Source organism: Quercus suber, unplaced genomic scaffold (genome assembly GCF_002906115.3).
Source record: "Quercus suber isolate HL8 unplaced genomic scaffold, Cork oak 2.0 scaffold_56, whole genome shotgun sequence".
Taxonomy (NCBI): domain Eukaryota; kingdom Viridiplantae; phylum Streptophyta; class Magnoliopsida; order Fagales; family Fagaceae; genus Quercus; species Quercus suber.
In genome coordinates, this window is record NW_027069521.1 from 1848180 (window position 1) to 1870403 (window position 22224).

Below are 22224 nucleotides of genomic sequence, written 5' to 3' on the forward strand. Positions count from 1 at the left end.
TAAAATATAGCATATTGTGAGTTATACCAACCTGGATACTGATGCTCTAAATGGGCTAACTCTATAATTCAAACAAGTAATTATAATTCATTTTCTATTTTTATATGCGTTTTTACTGATGCACGACCATTCATTCATTAGTAAACTATTTTTTTTAAAAAAAAATTATGAAGAAAACTTTTTTGAATTTTTTTAATTTTTTATAAAAAAATTTCTAAAATAAATGATCAATGTATGCTTTAATGTTTAGTTTGTTTTGCAGTATATGTTTGGTTGGTGTGATTTATGGGAGATAGAAAATGAGAGAGGAAAATAGGGGGGATTTTGGGTAGAAGAGTTGTCTGGTCGGTAGGGAGAAACGGGGAGAGAAAATGGTGAGGCATAGTCACATAGTTGTTTTCTCCTTTGGCCTACTAATTCTTTGTCTGTTTTTTCATTGGGCTCACCAATACACTATCTCCCTTAATTGGGGAGAAAATGGGGATGTTGAGGGGCTTAGATGCTAATTTACCTACATGTCCCTCTCCTTCCTACAAGCATTATTATTTTCTTTTTTAACTAATGATCATATTTTTTTTCTTTTAAATATTACGTTTTTTTTTTTTTGTATATTATAAACTGTAATTTTTTATATATTATGTAACAGGGGCATGAGAATAAATTTATAGGGATTATATTTTCTATACTCTCATTTTTCTTTTTAACCAAACAAAAAAGATTTCCATCCTTCAATTTTCCATTTCCTCACAATTTTTTATCCCTTACTTTTCCACCTCAACCCAATAGAATTTGTCATTTATACTTATATTTTCCACATCTTATATTAAAATATTCTATTCACTCACTCTTAGCATTAGTTTATAATATATAGGGCTATTATCACTTCTAATTATAAAAGTTATTAGATTTTTTTTTTATATTATAATTTTTTTTTATGTAACAAGGGCATGAGAGTGAATTTATAGAGATTAATAATAAAAAAAAAAAATGTTTTTCATTATCCACATTTCACCCCCAACCAAACATACATGAGGAAAAATTAAATATTTTCCATTCAAGAAGTGTTATGTCAACAACATATTTACAGTAATTCACAACAAATCATATCAGGTAAGTTATTATTAGTTCTAATTTAAATCTATCACTGAAATTACTTTTTTACTCACCAATAACAACCTGTAATAACCTGTCACTTGTGGTTTTTTTTTTTTTTTGTGAAAGTATTGTAAAAATTTTGTGGACATAGAATTTCTCTTTCCATTCTCCACTTTTTCATTTCCTCACAATTTTTTATCCCCCACTTTTCCACTCTAACCAATAGAGTTTTTCATTTATACTTACATTTTCCCTGTCTTATAATAACATATTTTGTTAACTTGTTTTTAGCATTAGTTTCTACTTTATAGGGCATTTATTTCATTAGATTAAAAAAAGTATTAAATTTTTTTAGGATAAAAATTATTAATTTATAGACTGTGTTATTAAAAAAAGTATTAAATTTCGTTAGACTGTGTTATTGACAAACTGTGTTATTAATTTTTTGCAAGGTATTCAGACCCGAATCAAACCTGCTTGTCTAATTGGGTTAACCATGAACCAAGTATAAAACCGGTTTTTTATGTGTCAAAACTGACTATTTGAAGAATCTGAGAAAATTCCCTGAATCGTGATTTGACCCAAAAAACAATTTGAACCGTAAGCCAGTTCAACTAGGTCAAAGAGTTGACTTTATTTAAAAAAATAATAGAGAATTGAGTGTCTTGGGGGTGTAGAATCTGAGATCTCACCCTCAATTAAGAATCAAGACTAGCAGTGTTACCAACACACCACTTGGACTCCTTTGATGATTTATTGGCCTCTAGTGATTGATTTGTTGACTTTTGGATCTCCTTTGATCTCTGACAATTATTTGGTTAGATCTTGCATCTTTGGTAGTTTGTTGATAATGATATTGAAGCTCTCCAAGATGTGGTCAGTAAGCCAGTTCAACTAGGTCAAAGAGTTGACTTTATTTAAAAAAATAATAGAGAATTGAGTGTCTTGGGGGTGTAGAATCTGAGATCTCACCCTCAATTAAGAATCAAGACTAGCAGTGTTACCAACACACCACTTGGACTCCTTTGATGATTTATTGGCCTCTAGTGATTGATTTGTTGACTTTTGGATCTCCTTTGATCTCTGACAATTATTTGGTTAGATCTTGCATCTTTGGTAGTTTGTTGATAATGATATTGAAGCTCTCCAAGATGTGGTCTGTTAGGACATATATGTTTTAACTTGTTTAAGAACATATGTCACTTATTTATGTAAATTGGCTAATCCTTTGACAAAACGCACTCTACTTGTAATTGGGTAGTTCTAGGTGTTTTTAATACTTCAAGAAACAATGTTTCAAGGTCATGTGTTGAAGTCATCAAGTCTGTCCAAGAGAAAGCAAGCTGAAGTGCAAAGTTTTTAAAGCTCGACACCTCTCGACAGCTACCTCGACACCTGCTATCTGTCGAGATTTAAAAAGTCAGATTTCCAATCTGTTTTTCTTGGGATCCGTGAATATGTTTTTGAGCCTTCTTTTCTTCTAACCCTAAACATATAAAAGGATTATTTTAAGAGCCGTCTAGGGTGACACAAGTTGCATTATCATTGAACAATCTCTGTTTAAGCAAATTGAGATCAACAGACGAAATTCTTGACCTAGTTCATCTTCCATCAAGAAGTTGCAGTGTATTTGCACCATAGGGTTTTGTAACCAAGCACCTTCCTGCTATTCATCAAGTGGATGAACTGAAGAACTTTGCAGCCAACCATTCTTCCTTAGTTGGTGTTCTGAAGTCGCGTACTTGGATCTGCGCATTGGTTAGTCATGTACTTGGGAGCCGTGCATCAAAGGTGGAGACTGTCACTACAGATCAAGTCCAATTGGGTATTGGGGTAAAGGTTCAACTGTAGGTTGGTAAGGTACTTGGGATTCCTTTACTTGTAACCGCTTGATTTGATAATAGTGGAGTTTCGGGAGTGGTGACCTGAAAATCACCCGGTGGGGTTTTTGCCATTAGGGTTTTCTCCATTCGTAAACAAATCACCGTGTTATTTATTTTCCGCTGCATATTTAGTTGATTGGTGATTTGTTTGTGCTTCCATAAAATTGCATGATTAATTGATTAATTAATTACTTGGCTAAATTAATTAATTAGGGTTAATCACAAGGGGTCATTCAGATTGTGACCTATCATGGTCAATTGATTCTAGAATTAATTTTTAAACAAGTTAGACAAGAGCTTTGAAGGGTGCCTTAGAGCTAGCCATTGTAGAGGCTTCTCTCAACCTTTTAAGAGTCTCCATTGGTGTATCATTGGCTATTGATAAAGACCTATCTTATAAGGTGCTAATGAACACCTCCCAACTCATGGAATTTACTTGATTTTTTTAATATTTTTATTTTTATACCACACAAAGGTCTCTCCATCCATATGACAAAAGGCCATAAGGACCTTTCTATACTCTAGGGTATTGTAAAAAAACAAAATGATTGGCTTTGCAAATCTGGTGGATTTTTGCCTTTTGGTGGGTTTCAATAGGTTGAGAGCATGAACACCACCTTCCATTTGGTTCATGTCTTTGGGCTTTTCATTCCCAAATGAGAATTTTCGAGGATGTTTTGATGTCAACAATGATGTGCTTGATCATATTAATTGATTTTCTAGTGAGTTGCAACGGTTTTAATTTTTGTTATCTTAATACCAGTTGTAAAGAAATCAATTAGGGTTAGTGTTCCTTAAGATAATTCAAGATAGTTCTTGATGATTGAGATACTGTGATTTATTGTCTAAGGCTCTTAGGGTTCAAGTACAACATTGGGGGTTAGGGTGGATTTAGTAGTTGGTGATGGTTTTCAAGTTAGAGATTAGTAAGTGGGTGTTTAGGCTTGATTTAGGCTTTCGGGTGCTCAATGGTTTTTATGAGTAGTTGATGGTTGAATGGATTGTGACTACTTCAAGAGAGTCACCACCTTCAAGAATGATATTATTTCAAGGGAGTCTTTAGCTCCAAGAGAAAGACTAAAGAGAAAACAAAAAATTAAATAACAACTTAAATATAGTTTCACTGATAAAAAATGATGAGTACATGGCTTGATTTATACACTCATTGCCTCATTCTAAGTGGCCATATAGGGCTCATTACTATTGAAAAACTAATTAGGGATGTACTTTAAAGAATACACCCTTGTGTTTAATTTTTTACATGTGCACTTTTCTAACAAACTATAACTAACTAACTTCTAATTGACTCTAACCCTAGCTAAATTCTAGCAAATGGGCTTTATTAGTTTTACATGAGCTACGATACTAATTCAAGCTTGAACTTAGTGTTTGATGTCTTTGTCTCCCATGTATGAGAGAAATTCCTTACACTTTGATACCTATTTCTTGGAATAGAGTACTAATTTAAGTATCATAGGAGTTTTGGCCAACACACTAGTGTCACTTCAAGTTACTCAACACTGAAGCAGCTGGTGTTGGAGATTCAGTGACCAAACCATTGGAACTAGTAGTCAAAGCAATGGCTTTGGCAACCAGACTGTCATCAATCACAATCGGAGTGGTATCTCCAATGATCAAACTGTCGACACCGATTGCCAGTGTGATGTTTCCGAACATTGATGAGCAAAGTCACTGAACACCAGGCCATCGCAGCGAAGTCTCTGGCCACCTGATCGTTGTCGCCGATCGCCGGAGCAGAGCCTCCGGCCACCAAATAGTTGACCTAGCAACCAAATGGGGGAGGAGAAGCCACTGTATGCTTTTGGAAAAAAATTTACCAAATTTTTAAAGGTAAAATATTTTACGACTTTTTATAAAGGATTTTACTATCAACAAAAACATTTTACAAGTTTGACAAACAAACACCTGAAAATGGGAAAACATTTTCCATAAAATATTTTACTTCAAAACAAAAAAAGCGTTAAGATTCCTTGTATCATCACCTTTCAAGGGCAAAGTACTTCTTCCAAATTGAGGCGAAGTAAGAATAAAAACTGATTCATCTTATTTGGCTTCCTTCCAACCTCAACGGAAATAAGAAAATAAAGAGAAGATGAGACAAAGAGTGTAATTTTATTCTTTATTATTATGAACAATAAGAATTTATTTTTAATATTCTTCACTTGTAATTAATAGTTTTTTCAATGTGGATGGAGGATATTCCACCACCCTTACTTTCTATTGTCCTAAATGACATTGTTGGATTTTTGTAATAAAACTTGACGCGTTTCCTCTCAAAAAAAAAAAAAAGAAAGTTACCTCCCCATGTCCTTCTCCCCCCCTCCCCATCTCTCTCTCTCTCTCTCTCTCTCTCTTAATTTGACCACAAACTTAATATTTCACTTCAACGTTCACAATTTTTTTCTATACTATGAATACAATATTAAATGAGAACATAATCATTACATTTTGATATTATTGTTATTATATTTGGTATTATAGTTACAAGTTCAAGAAAATTGAACGCCAAAAGAAAAATTAAGAAAAAAGAGTAATTGAAATAGAAGAATAAGAAAAGATAGCAAATATTGGAAATGAGGAAGAAGAAGGTGGACAAGAGAAATTGATGCTAATGATGAAACAATTATGCAAGATGATGAAGATATTGATAACATTGTCTTGGACTTTAAATATGAAATTGATTAAGTAATATGATGAAATGATTAGAAAAAAAATTATTTGAATTTATATATCACATATCATCCCTTTTGAGTTTAACCAATTTGAGTATGGATGTTATAAATATAATTTTAATTTAATTTATTTAGTTGGTTTTGTGAAATATTATTACATTAGCGATGATTCAATTAATCACTAGTTGAATATGTTCCATTTTTAATATCAATTTACAAAGTAATATATTATTTATATTACAAAAACATGATATGATAGGAATGATAAAAATAAAAATCGATTCATGATGCAATTTATGTTGTAGTTTAGTTATATTTAAAAAATGGAGGCAAATAGAACATTTTTTGTCTATTTATTTTTTATTTTTTGATTTATAAATACACTTAGCTCTCTATTTTTTATAAGGAAAGGAGAAGTAANTTGTGGTCCAAATTAAGAGAGAGAGAGAGAGAGATAGAGAGAGATGGGGGAGGGGGGGGGGGGGACTCAATGGACACTTTATTTCATTGAGTTCAACTAATAATTGTGTTAGAAACAAGTCTTACAACTTGTGGGATTCAAGTTAAACTATAACGTTTGAACAAAAAACTTAATTTAAACCCACATGTATATATATAGTCCAATACATTCAATTCATATGATACACATCTATATTACATACGACTCATGAACATAATTGATATTTATGATACGGGACTTTTTTGTTCAATTCGATACATATCTTACGATATGAACAAAACCGATTACCTTAAGGGAATAGTAGCTTCCTTTCCGTTCCCTGTAGCTTCCTTCCTTTCCCCACCCACTTTGCATGTGCAACCATTGTGTTAGACTGTTATCCTTGATGGTGAGCTGCAATTGATCTAGTCATTTTAGCCTAATTTAAGTGGATGCGTGCAATTAACTATTTATTTGTTGTACCTCAATTGACTTTGGCACTGAATAGTGACTGCCCTCATACCTTCCCGAAAACCTAGCAAGTGGTTCAATGATTTGGAACTTTGAAGTAAATTGAGCTCACTAGTCATTAGTCATCACATTAAAACGAGACTAGCATTTGAGTTGGAACAAAGGAGTAATTATTAGATACTCTTAAAATACAAAAAATAAAGCTCTTTTCTTTCACATTCATAGTGACATTCACTCGTTATATTTATGGTAGAGTCCAATATAAACATAAGAAAATGAAACATAATTTCACTATATTTCAAAAGTACCAAATTTTTCAAAAACAGGGGACAAAAACATGAAAAATGACATGAAACACGTATCATTTTCAAATGGTGGCTCATAAATTGGGGGGAAAAAATAACAAGCTGTGTCGAGCTGTCAAGGCTCGTGGGTTTTGGTCCCCTGGCCACATTAGTCCACATATCTTTTCAAAGAAGAATCTCCTCTCTCTCTCTCTCTCTAAAAATATGATAACACTATTTCTTGTGGTCTCTAAACAATCGTACCATTACACAATGGAGCTAGACTGAAAAATATTAGGAGAGGTCTTTTGAGCTATACTATAAGGAACAAAGCTCTATCTACACATAACCATAGCCCAAGATAAGGATCTTTCAATTTGTGGGCTCCTTGCCCTTGGTTCCTCACAAAAAGTACCCCCCCCCCCCCCTCCCCCCTCCCCAACCCATCTATAATANTTGTGGGCTCCTTGCCCTTGGTTCCTCACAAAAAGTACCCCCCCCCCCCCCCCTCCCCAACCCATCTATAATAGCTTTTTTATTTTTTACATTTCTGATATGCTGCATCACCAAAATCCATAATGGAACCAGCTGTGCCAGTGAGTTATTATAGCAAAAACAATGGCAACCACGAGTATGATGACATTATCGACTGGTTCGAAACTTGTGGAGAACGCCGGACATGTTCAGACTCAGACACTTCGCCGGATTCTTCAGCTGAACTATGGGGTGGAATATCTCAAAAAATGGTTTGGGGAGAGAGAAAACTTAAAACATCCAAACATGGATGCATATGCATTGGAATCACTCTTCACTTCCACGGTGCCCCTTGCCTCCCATGCAGATTTAGATCCTTATATTCAGAGAATTGCAGATGGGGACAAAGCTCCTTTACTCACTCAACAACCCATAACAACTCTCTCCTTAAGGTAAATATTAAATACCTTCTTTTATTTATTTAATTTTTTTCTTTTGGTTTGAGCTTCATTTTAGCTTTTACTATATTTTCTTTTGGAATTATCATCTTTGAAAAGGAATCAGAATATAGAATTTAAGTTAAGGGCTGTAATTTGCTCCTTTTGTTGGCTCCCATCTCTTATCTTCTTTTATGGGGTGCCTAAAAGTTGTTCTGAATTTTTATGATGTTTTTATGACATTGATTTGAAAGAAAACCACTAGCTTTTTTTTTCTTTTTTTTTTTTTTTTTTCTTTTTTTTTTAACTTTGTAAAGAAGTCTCTGCTATATTCCCTCCAACCTTGTTGAGAAATTTTGTACTAGGTTCCACACCTTTCACATGTGTAATTTACTGTAATCCCTGTTCACGGTTTTGTAGTTCTGGAACAACAGATGGGAGACAGAAGTACGTACCCTTTACAGTGTATAGCGCCCAGACAACGCTTCAGATTTTTAGGTTGGCAGCTGCTTATAGATCAAGGTTCATCTCACTTTTTCTAAATATTTTTTTATTGTATCATTAATAACTATCACTATAAATTTCCTTTTTAACATGTATAGTTTGCTAATTGTTAGTGCTACATGCCTTTATTCCTTTATTTTTTTAAGAGTATATTTTGTATATCTTTCTTTATGTACATATATTTTTATGTTGAATAATTGTAGGGTTTATCCAATAAGAGAAGGAGGGAGAATTCTTGAGCTCATTTACAGTAGTAAACAGTTCAAAACCAAGGGAGGGTTAACAACAGGAACAGCCACAACCCACTACTATGCAAGCCAAGAGTTTAAGATCAAACAGGAAAAAACAAAGTCTTTCACTTGCAGCCCAGAAGAAGTAATTTCCAGTGGAGACTACAAACAATCTAACTACTGTCATCTCCTTCTAGGTCTCTTCTTTTCTAACCAAGTAGAGTTTATAACTTCCACTTTTGCCTATAGCATAGTGCAGGCATTTAGCACATTTGAGGAGCAGTGGCAAGAGTTATGCAATGATATCAGAGAAGGAACTCTTAGTCCAAGAATCAATATACCGGAAATGCGAAAAGCCGTCTTGGAAATCATCTCCCCCAACCCAAGTTTGGCATCCAAAATCGAAGGGTGTTGCCAGGAATTACAAAATTTGGATTGGTGTGGCCTAATTTCTACGCTTTGGCCAAATGCTAAGTACGTGTATTCTATAATGACCGGTTCAATGCAACATTACTTGAAAAAACTAAGGCATTATGCAGGAGAGTTGCCACTAGTGAGCGCTGACTATGGTTCTACTGAGAGCTGGATTGGGGTGAATGTGGATCCCTATCTACCCCCAGAGAAGGTGACCTTCGCAGTAGTACCCACTTTCTCTTACTATGAGTTCATTCCACTCTATAGGCAGAAGGAAGATTGCAATTCGGCCATTGATGACTTCATAGAAGATAAACCTGTCCCACTCTCCCACGTCAAGCTTGGACAACAGTACGAGATTGTTCTTACCACTTTTACTGGTAAGTCATTTTAGAATCTTTGGCCTCAATTTGAGTGCTCTAATTTCTTTAAAATGATAATAATAAAAAGAATGGTAAATCCAATAACATACCCGAGGTTTAGATTAATACTAACTAGGTTCAGGACTTTTTAAAATTGACAAATTTAATTTCTAAAACCACCTTAATCTCAAATACTGTTAGACCGGTTAGTTATTTATTATTAATTATTTTAGGAACTAAATTGATTTTAGGGACCAAATTAGTTAGTTTTAAAAAGTTTAGAACCTAATTAACATTAACTCAATCCTCAAAGTATGTTAATAGAATTTATCTTAAAATAGATAATAATAATAAAGAAACCCAACATAAATGATATCGTGAGCGTAAAGTGTACCACTCATCGTGGGACAGAAAAATTTCTATTCATTCATTTTTTATTCGACTATACCTTCTCACTACTTTATCTTCTTTTTATAAAAAATAAAACATAGGATATGGATTTTTTTTTTTTTTTTTTTTGAAGAAAAAATAGGATATAGAGAGATACCTATTTCTGTATAGAACTCAAGCAAGTCTCAAATTTTAATTATGCTTGTTCTATATCTTTTTGATATGTTCAGTTACCTAACTGCTCGATCCTTAGCGAATTCTTTAGTCATGTGATCATGGAATGTTCATTTCATCATAGTCTCTATCGGTGAATTTTCCTGACATTAAAATCATACTAGAGACAGTGGATTAGATATGTTTGTACTCCTTTGCTTTGTTTTCCTACTACAAGCTTAAGCTTTGATTTGACATGGATGAGTACTGTTGACTATATGCAGGCAAAAAGATCTTGGCCAAATCTAATTCTCCTTTTTATATTAATGATTCACCATACAACTCAAGACATTTGGAGAACAAGGATACGTGGATAAATTTAAAACCATATTATCATTGGTCTAAGTAATTGTTTTTTGCTTATTGTGGTATGATTTGTGTGGTCACAAAACACACTTTGGTTTCCTTCTTTTCTTTTAACTTTTTTTTTTTTTTTTTTTTTAACTCTTTAGAGTAATTCTACAGTTTCTGAAGATCAGAATCCCATTTTGTTCTTACGAGAATCAATAACATGTTGTGCAGTTTTCACACAGGCATTGGTATTATTGTACTGACTATTAAATTGTATGCAGGGTTGTACAGGTACAGGTTAGGGGATGTGGTGGAAGTGGCAGGTTTTCACAAAGGAACCCCTAAATTGAACTTTGTATGCAGGAGAAAGCTAATTTTGACGGTAAACATTGACAAAAATACTGAGAAGGACCTTCAATTAGTAGTGGAAAGAGGGTCTCAGCTGCTGAGTCAGGCTAGAGTGGAGCTGGTTGATTTCACTAGTCATGCCGATATAGCTACCAACCAGGTCACTATATAATTTACTGGGAGATTAAAGGAGAAGTGGAAGAGCAAGTTCTTAGCGAGTGTTGCCGGGAAATGGATGCATCATTTGTTGATCATGGGTATGTTGTTTCTAGGAAAACTAATTCAATTGGGCCACTAGAGCTTTGCATTGTGGAAACAGGGACATTCAAGAAGATTTTAGATTACTTCATAGGCAATGGGGCAGCAATGAGCCAATTTAAGACCCCTAGGTGCACTAGCAACCAGGTCATCCTGAGAATTCTTAATGTTTGTACCATTAAAAGGGTTTACAGCACAGCTTACGGTTGAAATAGGCAGAGAAAGAAATTCATCTTGCTGGGTTGCTTCCAAAAGAAAAGTGCCAAAGCCAAGAGTTTTTTTTTTTTTTTTTTTTTTTTTTTTTTTTTTCTTTTATTACAATTTTCAAGTGTAATAAAAATTAAAAATTAAAAAAAAAATCAATTTGGTAGTTTATATCTTATTCGTTGATCACTGATCAGGTAAAAATTGATTTAGTTGGGTGCATATGCATGAAGAAACTACCTAGGGTTGTAACAACAAAATACAACTTCCCGAAGGCAAGACGAAATTAGGACATGAATATTTTACTTTCGATGGAGTTTTGAAGGCCAAATAGACAGGGAAGTTCACCAATCCAATTTGCTAAGAAGACCAAACAAATAAGGAAAATTCATCAACCAAAATAAAATCGTATCTGTTGCTCATCAGCTCATAAAATTCAAAAGGAATGTAATAGTTACAAACATAAAAACTACTTGAGCATTGCAGGAGTTTTTTTTTTTTTTTTTTTCAGCTAAACAATATATCCTGTATGTATTATCACCTCTCATTTTTCATGTAAATTTACAGTTAGATAACTTATTTCACTCACATAAATAAGCTTAAATCTAACTTGCACGTATAAGGACTAAAATAAATTTCAGTCAAACATAATGGTGCAATATACATTTTAGCTGAAAAAAAAAAGGAAAAAAAAAAACTCCCTGCAATGCTCAAGTAGTTTTTATGTTTGTAACTATTACATTCCTTTTGAATTTTATTGAGCTGAGCACACAGATACGATTTTATTTTGGTTGATGAATTTTCCTTATTTGTTTGGTCTTCCTTAGCAAATTGGATTGGTGAACTTCCCTGTCTATTTGGCCTTCAAAACTCCATCGAAAGTAAAATATTCATGTCCTAATTTCGTCTTGCCTTCGGGAAGTTGTATTTTGTTGTTACAACCCTAGGTAGTTTCTTCATGCATATGCACCCAACTAAATCAATTTTTACCTGATCAGTGATCAACGAATAAGATATAAACTACCAAATTGATTTTTTTTTTAATTTTTAATTTTTATTACACTTGAAAATTGTAATAAAAGAAAAAAAAAAAAAAAAAAAAAAAAAAAAAAAAACTCTTGGCTTTGGCACTTTTCTTTTGGAAGCAACCCAGCAAAGATGAATTTCTTTCTCTGCCTATTTCAACCGTAAGCTGTGCTGTAAACCCTTTTAATGGTACAAACATTAAGAATTCTCAGGATGACCTGGTTGCTAGTGCACCTAGGGGTCTTAAATTGGCTCATTGCTGCCCCATTGCCTATGAAGTAATCTAAAATCTTCTTGAATGTCCCTGTTTCCACAATGCAAAGCTCTAGTGGCCCAATTGAATTAGTTTTCCTAGAAACAACATACCCATGATCAACAAATGATGCATCCATTTCCCGGCAACACTCGCTAAGAACTTGCTCTTCCACTTCTCCTTTAATCTCCCAGTAAATTATATAGTGACCTGGTTGGTTAGCTATATCGGCATGACTAGTGAAATCAACCAGCTCCACTCTAGCCTGACTCAGCAGCTGAGACCCTCTTTCCACTACTAATTGAAGGTCCTTCTCAGTATTTTTGTCAATGTTTACCGTCAAAATTAGCTTTCTCCTGCATACAAAGTTCAATTTAGGGGTTCCTTTGTGAAAACCTGCCACTTCCACCACATCCCCTAACCTGTACCTGTACAACCCTGCATACAATTTAATAGTCAGTACAATAATACCAATGCCTGTGTGAAAACTGCACAACATGTTATTGATTCTCGTAAGAACAAAATGGGATTCTGATCTTCAGAAACTGTAGAATTACTCTAAAGAGTTAAAAAAAAAAAAAAAAAAAAGTTAAAAGAAAAGAAGGAAACCAAAGTGTGTTTTGTGACCACACAAATCATACCACAATAAGCAAAAAACAATTACTTAGACCAATGATAATATGGTTTTAAATTTATCCACGTATCCTTGTTCTCCAAATGTCTTGAGTTGTATTGGTGAATCATTAATATAAAAAGGAGAATTAGATTTGGCCAAGATCTTTTTGCCTGCATATAGTCAACAGTACTCATCCATGTCAAATCAAAGCTTAAGCTTGTAGTAGGAAAACAAAGCAAAGGAGTACAAACATATCTAATCCACTGTCTCTAGTATTGATTTTAATGTCAGGAAAATTCACCGATAGAGACTATGATGAAATGAACATTCCATGATCACATGACTAAAGAATTCGCTAAGGATCGAGCAGTTAGGTAACTGAACATATCAAAAAGATATAGAACAAGCATAATTAAAATTTGAGACTTGCTTGAGTTCTATACAGAAATAGGTATCTCTCTATATCCTATTTTTTCTTCCAAAAAAAAAAAAAAAAAAATCCATATCTATGTTTTATTTTTTATAAAAAGAAGATAAAGGATAGTAGAGAAGGTATAGTCGAATAAAAAATGAATGAATAGAAATTTTTCTGTCCCACGATGAGTGGTACACTTTACGCTCACGATATCATTTATGTTGGGTTTCTTTATTATTATTATCTATTTTAAGATAAATTCTATTAACATACTTTGAGGATTGAGTTAATGTTAATTAGGTTCTAAACTTTTTAAAACTAACTAATTTGGTCCCTAAAATCAATTTAGTTCCTAAAATAATTAATAATAAATTAACCGGTCTAACAGTATTTGAGATTAAGGTGGTTTTAGAAATTAAATTTGTCAATTTTAAAAAAGTCCTGAACCTAGTTAGTATTAATCTAAACCTCGGGTATGTTATTGGATTTACCATTCTTTTTATTATTATCATTTTAAAGAAATTAGAGCACTCAAATTGAGGCCAAAGATTCTAAAATGACTTACCAGTAAAAGTGGTAAGAACAATCTCGTACTGTTGTCCAAGCTTGACGTGGGAGAGTGGGACAGGTTTATCTTCTATGAAGTCATCAATGGCCGAATTGCAATCTTCCTTCTGCTATAGAGTGGGATGAACTCATAGTAAGAGAAAGTGGGTACTACTGCGAAGGTCACCTTCTCTGGGGGTGATAGGGATCCACATTCACCCCAATCCAGCTCTCAGTAGAACCATAGTCAGCGCTCACTAGTGGCAACTCTCCTGCATAATGCCTTAGTTTTTTCAAGTAATGTTGCATTGAACCGGTCAATTATAGAATACACGTACTTAGCATTTGGCCAAGCGTAGAAATTAGGCGCACACCAATCCAAATTTTGTAATTCCTGGCAACACCCTTCGATTTTGGATGCCAAACTTGGGTGGGGGAGATGATTTCCAAGACGGCTTTTCGCATTTCCGGTATATTGATTTTGGACTAAGAGTTCCTTCTCTGATATCATTGCAAACTCTTGCCACTGCCTCCTCAAATGTGCTAAATGCCTGCACTATGCTTAGGCAAAAGTGGAAGTTATAAACTCTACTTGGTTAGAAAAGAAGAGACCTAGAAGGAGATGACAGTAGTTAGATTGTTTGTAGTCTCCACTGGAAATTACTTCTTCTGGGCTGCAAGTGAAAGACTTTGTTTTTTCCTGTTTGATCTTAAATCTTGGCTTGCATAGTAGGGTTGTGGCTGTTCCTGTTGTTAACCCTCCTTGGTTTTGAACTGTTTACTACTGTAAATGAGCTCAAGAATTCTCCCTCCTTCTCTTATTGGATAAACCCTACAATTATTCAACATAAAAATATATGTACATAAAGAAAGATATACAAAATATACTCTTAAAAAATAAAGGAATAAAGGCATGTAGCCTAACAATTAGCAAACTATACATGTTTAAAAAGGAAATTTATAGTGATAGTTATTAATGATACAATAAAAAATATTTAGAAAAAGTGAGATGAACCTTGATCTATAAGCAGCTGCCAACCTAAAATCTGAAGCGTTGTCTGGGCGCTATGCACTGTAAAGGGTACGTACTTCTGTCTCCCATCTGTTGTTCCAGAACTACAAAACCGTGAACATGGATTACAGTAAATTACACATGTGAAAGGTGTGGAACCTAGTAAAAAATTTCTCACAAGTTGGAGGGAATATAGCAGAGACTTCTTTACAAAGTTAAAAAAAAAAAAGAAAAAAAAGAAAANTGCATGAAGAAACTACCTAGGGTTGTAACAACAAAATACAACTTCCCGAAGGCAAGACGAAATTAGGACATGAATATTTTACTTTCGATGGAGTTTTGAAGGCCAAATAGACAGGGAAGTTCACCAATCCAATTTGCTAAGGAAGACCAAACAAATAAGGAAAATTCATCAACCAAAATAAAATCGTATCTGTGTGCTCAGCTCAATAAAATTCAAAAGGAATGTAATAGTTACAAACATAAAAACTACTTGAGCATTGCAGGGAGTTTTTTTTTTTCCTTTTTTTTTTTCAGCTAAAATGTATATTGCACCATTATGTTTGACTGAAATTTATTTTAGTCCTTATACGTGCAAGTTAGATTTAAGCTTATTTATGTGAGTGAAATAAGTTATCTAACTGTAAATTTACATGAAAAAGCTCGAAAAGATGCAAGCTTTGACATAACACTCAAACAAGAAATAAAGAAAGTTATGGTAGAACATGAAAAAGACACACATTTAAACAAGAAGAAGAAACTAATTAAGAAAGCAACACAGGATGCACATGGAAAACCCTAGAGAAGGGATAAAAACCAATATTTGAGCAAGAACAGAATATTCTTGCTCGGCTCAGCTTGTATTATGTATGGGAAAGAGATCAATTTACAATGAAGTTATCTTTCTATCCTACCAACTCTCTACTTTCATCTCTAAATATCTAGTTGGGTTCATGCCCTAGAAGTTTAGCTGCATGTTCTTTTTATACTTTAAGGAATATGGCTCAAGACAAGGACAAGTGTCAAGTCATCATATTCTCTTTCTTGAGATCTTTTTACAGTTGTGATGTTATCTGCTGACTAAGGGATAAAAGTTGTGCCAACGTGGCACTAGGACCCGTATGTAGGAAGCTTTGTCATTGCTTAGGAGACAAGTCTTGGTGGACATTGAGAGAGACATCAGGAGTACTGTGATTGGTACACATGTTCCTAAGGTGACTCATGGTGCACTCAACTAATAAGGAGTGTCCTCATAGCCTCTAACCTTAGAATGTCACAATCTCCCTTTTTGTGAGTGCTTGAGTACCATGTCAGATGTAAATCCTACTTCCTTCCCAAGGCAGTCATACCTTCAGTACCGACTAAGACAAAATCTCTTAGCCATCACCACTCTCCCTTTCCTCACAGCTATTCTATGTGTAGAGTCTAGATTCAACCACTTAATGCTTTCTCTCATGCCTTAGTGATGTTATGTACAATCCTTTAAATTTACTTTTATTCAATTGAGTTCTTTAAGTTTCAAATTTATTTAATTCTGGCCTTACATCCTGTTCCATTAAAAAAATTTTGTTAAATATACAATTAACTAATGAAAAAAAATTTTAAAAAAATCTATAAAATTATTTTATAGATTTTTTAATTGGAGAAAATATTATTTTTTAATTGGAGAAAATATTATTTAATGGAAATATTTTTACAAAATTAGATGGAAGATCTGAATTGAATAAATTTGAAACTTAGATGACTTGATTGAATGAAAGTAAAACTAAAGGATTTAAATGAATTTTAGTTAAACTTAAGGTGTGCAATTTGCATTTTTAAAAAAAAAAAAAAAATATAGAGAATGTCTCACTTTTCCTTTCTTTTTCTTTTATAGAATCATTTATCTCCCAAATTTGTGTATACAAGGTACAAATTAACAAGACATTGTAACAAAAAAAGAATACTAAAAAATAGAAAAATAAGAAAGTCTCCATGAATGTGGGGACAAAATTGGCCTCTGCCCTTTTCGAGCAAAATAAGTAGCATTGTATCCCCTTTTCCAAACTAAACAGGGAAATGCTCCTCTTTTGAAACTCAACTTACTCAAAATCAAGTTTAAAAATAAAATAAATAAATAAAATTTCAAGAGCCCTATAATGACGTTTTTAAGGACCTATAGTGACGTTGAAGGACCTATAGTGGCATTTTGTAACTCGAGCTCCATGAAATCGAGTTATATGTAATCTTTTTACGTATAACTCGAGTTCATGGAGTTCAAGTTACAAAACGCCACTATAGGTCCTTAAAAACGTCACTATAGGGCTTAACTCAATTTAGTGAAAGTCGAGTTTCAAAAGAGGGACATTTTATTAATTAGTTTGGAAAATGAGGCAAAATGCTACTTATTTTGCCCAAAAAAAGCAAAGGCCAATTTTTTCCATGAATGTGGGATGTCCTCGTCAAACCATGTTAATTTTTTTTTAGAGGAAAACATGCTAAAATTGGTGTTCCCTTTATTTTCTTTGTCTCTATTTTTGCATTTTTATATGAAGAACTTGAAACATTCATAAATTTTTCAAAATGATGAGATTTAAATTATGGAAATTCCAACCATATTACAAAATAGCAAATTAGCAATAATGATATGGTATCATGACATTGGTTACATACAATGGCAATGGTGTGGCAATAGTGAGGGCAATAGTGGTAGTAGTGGTAGAACCGATGTCAACAAGTTGTGGTTGTTAGAGTTAACTCATATTTGTTTCTAGGTCAGCCACCCTAAGGAGATGGGTGTAGCTTAGTGGAGCCCATAAACACAATTGTAACCCGTTCTCATATAATAAAATAAGGGGTATTTGGGCAATTTATACATAGTAGGGTTATGATATATATAAATACTATTGAACCCTAATTTCTCGAATGGTGGATTATTAGCTGCTCACTCCCATGGACATAGGCAAACTTCTAAACTACATAAAATCTGTGTTGATTTCCTTATTCTTTAATCTTGCTTATAACCAATTTTTCACAATAGTGGTGGTAGTAGTTCTGCGAAACTGATGACTGATGAGTGATGAAGGTGGTTGTTTCGGAGATGATGGTAGCAATGGTGGGTGACATTGGCAACTACAAGGAGGGTAGTGTCTGTGTGATGATGATAATATGGATGGTAGTAATGATAGGTTCTATTACAAAATTATCGAATTATTTTTCTCATTAATCCAAACAAAATAAATCAATATTTAATAGGTGAATTTCCCAATTATAACTTTGAGTAGTCAAGAATTTTGAGGTTAGTGACATTGTCCAAGTCTCGGAGAATTTAGATTCGAATCTTTAGCTCCTACTCGTTGGAAAAAAAAAAAAACAAAAACAAAAACAAAAAAACAAAAGCAAAAACAAAAATTGAGTAAAATTATGCTTCGAAATTATTTTCCCCCCTCCAAACAGCATTTAAAAAATTTAATTACATTCTGACAAAGGCGAGAAGTTGGTATAGCTCATCAAAACTTCATAAATTAAAGGACAAAACGTGATGAGGATTGCCTTCAACATGGTATCATAAATTCATTATGATTATATGCACTGTCTCAGTCTGGCGCAATGAGTGAAAAAGTAATTGTTTTATTCCATGGTGATGTGTTTGATTTTTTATTTTTTATTTTTGATTTTTGATTTTTGGGAGGAGGGGGGGGGGGGGGGGGTAGGAAACGGTGATGTGTTTGATGATAATCAAGGCAATACTACAAAGTAATGGCGAGAACAATTTTTTAACTTATACTAGTTGAAGGTCCGTGCATTGCACAGTTTTATGTTTTTTTTTTTTTTTTTTTTTTTTGAGAACATTGCACAGTTTTATGTTAAAACTTGTAGAATATATATAATTATTATAGCCAAATAAGTAATTATTATAACAAAAGGAATAAATTGCATTGATATAATAACCATCAAATATAAAATGATAGCACCTTAATACAAAATTATCTTCTAACATACCAATTGTGCTATAATATTATTTGTAGTTACATGAATCAAACTATTCACAAATGAATTTTATATCTAATGAATCTACAATATAAGTGATTTGCAGTATTGTTAACAATAATATTAATGATTAAAATCTTTAGACAAAGTAACATAAAATTGGCCACTTTTAAAAGATAGAACTATTCGAGGAATAAAACCTTTGTTCTAATTAAAAATAAATTCCAAAGTTCTACATCTAGATTACAAACCTTTCTTAGGATGCTTGAAATCTTTTTTGACAAACCTGGAAAAAAAATCAAGATGAAAATTAAACAGAGTTAAAAAAGACAAAGTACCATATAGATTGCAAAATTGTATATAAATTTAATAGTCTATGATTGGAATTTACTACGACAACTTACATATATATTGAACAACAAAATAATTAAATTGGATCAAACCATTAACATAAGAATTAGATTAAACATAAGGAAATTACCCCCTCAAAAAAAAAGAAAAACATAAGGAAATTAGCTTAAACAAAAGGCAACAAATACATAAAACGTATTTAATTGATTATAATAAAAATTAGAGTAAAAAAATACATACCTACATGATTGTAGGTAGAAAAATGGAAGCCTAAATAAAAAAAAACTGTACAATAAGTTAGAGAACGAAAAACTACACCAACTAACGGTGTATATATATACATACTCTATTAGGTTCTAAGGATTTAGGATCTAAATATTTTAGAACTTCAATATGTAATGTTGGCAAACCATGATCAAAACTTAAAGTCTAGAATTAAACTGCTTAAAGTATGTTTATTGTAAAGTTAGAATCGAGTAATTGCAGAAAATTACTGTTCACTTTCTACAAGGCTCGATCGATCGAAAATTAGACTTGATTGATCAAAACTCGTGCAGAATGTTTTTTTGCAGATTTTTCTAACTCAGCCCAAGCCCGTATGACGTGTAAGGTTTTATGTTTTACCTTAAGTATAAAAGTAAAAACCCTAACCACGTTTTATTGTTGGTTGTTTATGCTATGTGTATGAATCTCTTATGAGATCTAGAAGTGTTTGCTTTCATACATACTTAGGGTTATGAAGATCAAGATTGATGTCGAGAGTTTAGTAATCGCTTCAGTTGTTGCATAAAGAGCTTAAAGAAAATACAAGTGGGAGTACTTGTGGTTGCTGTGAATCCAAGAAAGAAGTAGTCCGTGGACTCGGAGCTGTCACGTGGTCATGGTAGTAAGTTTTCTACTCGAGGTAGCAATAGGATATTAGTAGTCTAAGTCGCTATTGTAAAACTTCAATTCTTTCATAGTGGATCTATTTTACATTAAGGATAGCTAGATTAAATCCTCCCCCCCAAGTTTTTTACCGTTTTGGTTTTCCTGGATTATTATATCATTTTGTTCTTTATTTTTCACACTGTTTCAATGATATGATTTACTTATGTTAACCTAAATCTGAATAATTTACCTAAGTTAATCACTTGACTAAATAACTAGGTTAATCTATTTGTGTTTAAGGGGTCTAAAACGTACAAGTGTTATCAGAGCAGGTTAGCTCTAGTACTTAGATCTTTTGGTCTAAGAGTTTATCATTGAAACCTGTTGTCATGGAACACGGTCACTCTCTTGTGATCCCACCTCACTTTGATGAAAATAACTATGTCTACTGGAAAGTAATGATGAAAGCATTCCTAAAATCTATTGATGAGAGAGTCTGGAATTCCGTTGAATACAGATGGGAGAAGCCCACTACTCCAGTTAGTGAGTGGCAAACTTCTTAGAAAGAAGTAGCCACTTTTAACAGCAAAACCATGAATGTTATTTTTAATGCTGTTTCTATAGAGGAATTCAAGAAAATCTCTAATGTTGAGGTTGCTCATACTGCTTGTAATATTCTCTAAACAGTGCATAAAGGCACAAAGACAGTTAAGATTAACAAACTGTAGCAGTTAACTACTAGATTTGAAAGTATTAAAATGTCTGATGGTGAATGTTTTGATGAATTCTATGATAAATTAAATGATATTGTTAACTCTGCTTATAATTTGGGTGAAATCTATGATCAACCTAAAATTGTTAGGAAGATACTTATATCTTTGACTGAGGACTTTAGACCCAAAGTGACTGTCATAACTGAAAGTAAGGATGTGGACTCCATCCCTGTTGATGAACTTGTAGGATCTCTCCAATCCTATGAGTTAGACCTACCCAAGACAAACAAATCCAAATTAATGGCTCTTAAGTCAGTTGATAATGTTGATGGGAATAAATTTAATGATGAACTCTTTGCTATAGAGATTGCTTACCTTGCCAAGAACTTTAGAAATTTTCTTAGGAACAATAACAGAAGGGCAAGAGGTAAAAACAATGTTGAACCTAGAAATTTTAGGAGGAATGAACCCACTAAGGTGAACAATAATGAAAAACCTAAAGAGAAAGTAGGTCAAACCTCTAATAATTCTATGGGTCAACATTGTTTTGGTTGTCAATAGTATGGTCATGTGAAATCAGAATGTCCTACATTCTTGAGATCAAATGATAAGGCTATGACTGTAACCCTTAGTGATGATGAAGTTTCTGATAATGAGTCTAGTAGTGATGAGGATGGAAACTTCATTACTTTCACAACTATTGCTATAGTTGATAAAGTGTTGTTGTTGATGAGAGCCCTTCTGATAGGAAACTCTCTAAAAATGCTGATTTGCAAGAAGCCTATAATAAGCTTTGCAAGGTTGCTACAAAGAATGCTATGAATGTTGATTTAGGCTTACAAAGATCAAGATTGATGTCAAGAGCTTGGAGATTGCTTTAGTTGCTGCATAAAGAGTTTAAAGAAAATACAAGTGGGAGTACTTATGGTTGCTGTGAATCCATGACAAAAGTAGTTTGTGGACTCGGAGCTATCACGTGGTCGTGGTAGTAAGTTTTCTACTCAATGTAGCAATAGGATGTTAGTTGTCTAAGTCGCTATTGTAAAACTTCAATTCTTTCATAGCGGATCTATTTTACCTTGAGGATAGCTAGGTTAAATCCTCCTCAGGTTTTTTACCGGTTTGGTTTTCCTAGTTTATCATATCATTGTGTTCTTTATTTTCTGCGCTGTTTCATACGTAATTAAGAAGTTTATGTTAATCACATTTAGTTTTTTTTTTTTTTTTTTACTTTATCCCAAAAAATAGTTAATGTTATTAGATTGTTATTAGAATTTTTTTTAGTTTACGTTAAAGTTAATAAATATTAGGTATTTTTTTGTTATTTATTCCAAAAGAAAAAAATCTTGAGAAGAAAAAATAATGCTTTTAAATTTTTTTTACTTTATTATTAGGAAATAGATGAAGTAGGATAAACATTTATCACCAAAAAAAAAATACTAACATAAGCTAGTAAATTATTT

At 33.0% G+C, this 22224-nt stretch overlaps 1 protein-coding gene and 1 pseudogene across 1 annotated transcript; one reads left to right on the plus strand and one right to left on the minus strand.

Moving 5' to 3' along the window:
* The first annotated feature begins 7402 nt into the window (after window positions 1-7402).
* On the plus strand, window positions 7403-11001 carry LOC112034361 (indole-3-acetic acid-amido synthetase GH3.10). Its single transcript, XM_024067179.2, is given in 6 exon segments — window positions 7403-7523; window positions 7525-7791; window positions 8197-8298; window positions 8484-9304; window positions 10462-10677; window positions 10680-11001. Coding segments are annotated over 6 exon segments (1803 nt in total). The 5' UTR covers window positions 7403-7443; the 3' UTR covers window positions 10997-11001.
* A 1112-nt stretch (window positions 11002-12113) lies between these two features.
* LOC136067062 (indole-3-acetic acid-amido synthetase GH3.10-like) lies at window positions 12114-16314 on the minus strand (annotated as a pseudogene).
* Between the last annotated feature and the right edge of the window lie 5910 nt (window positions 16315-22224).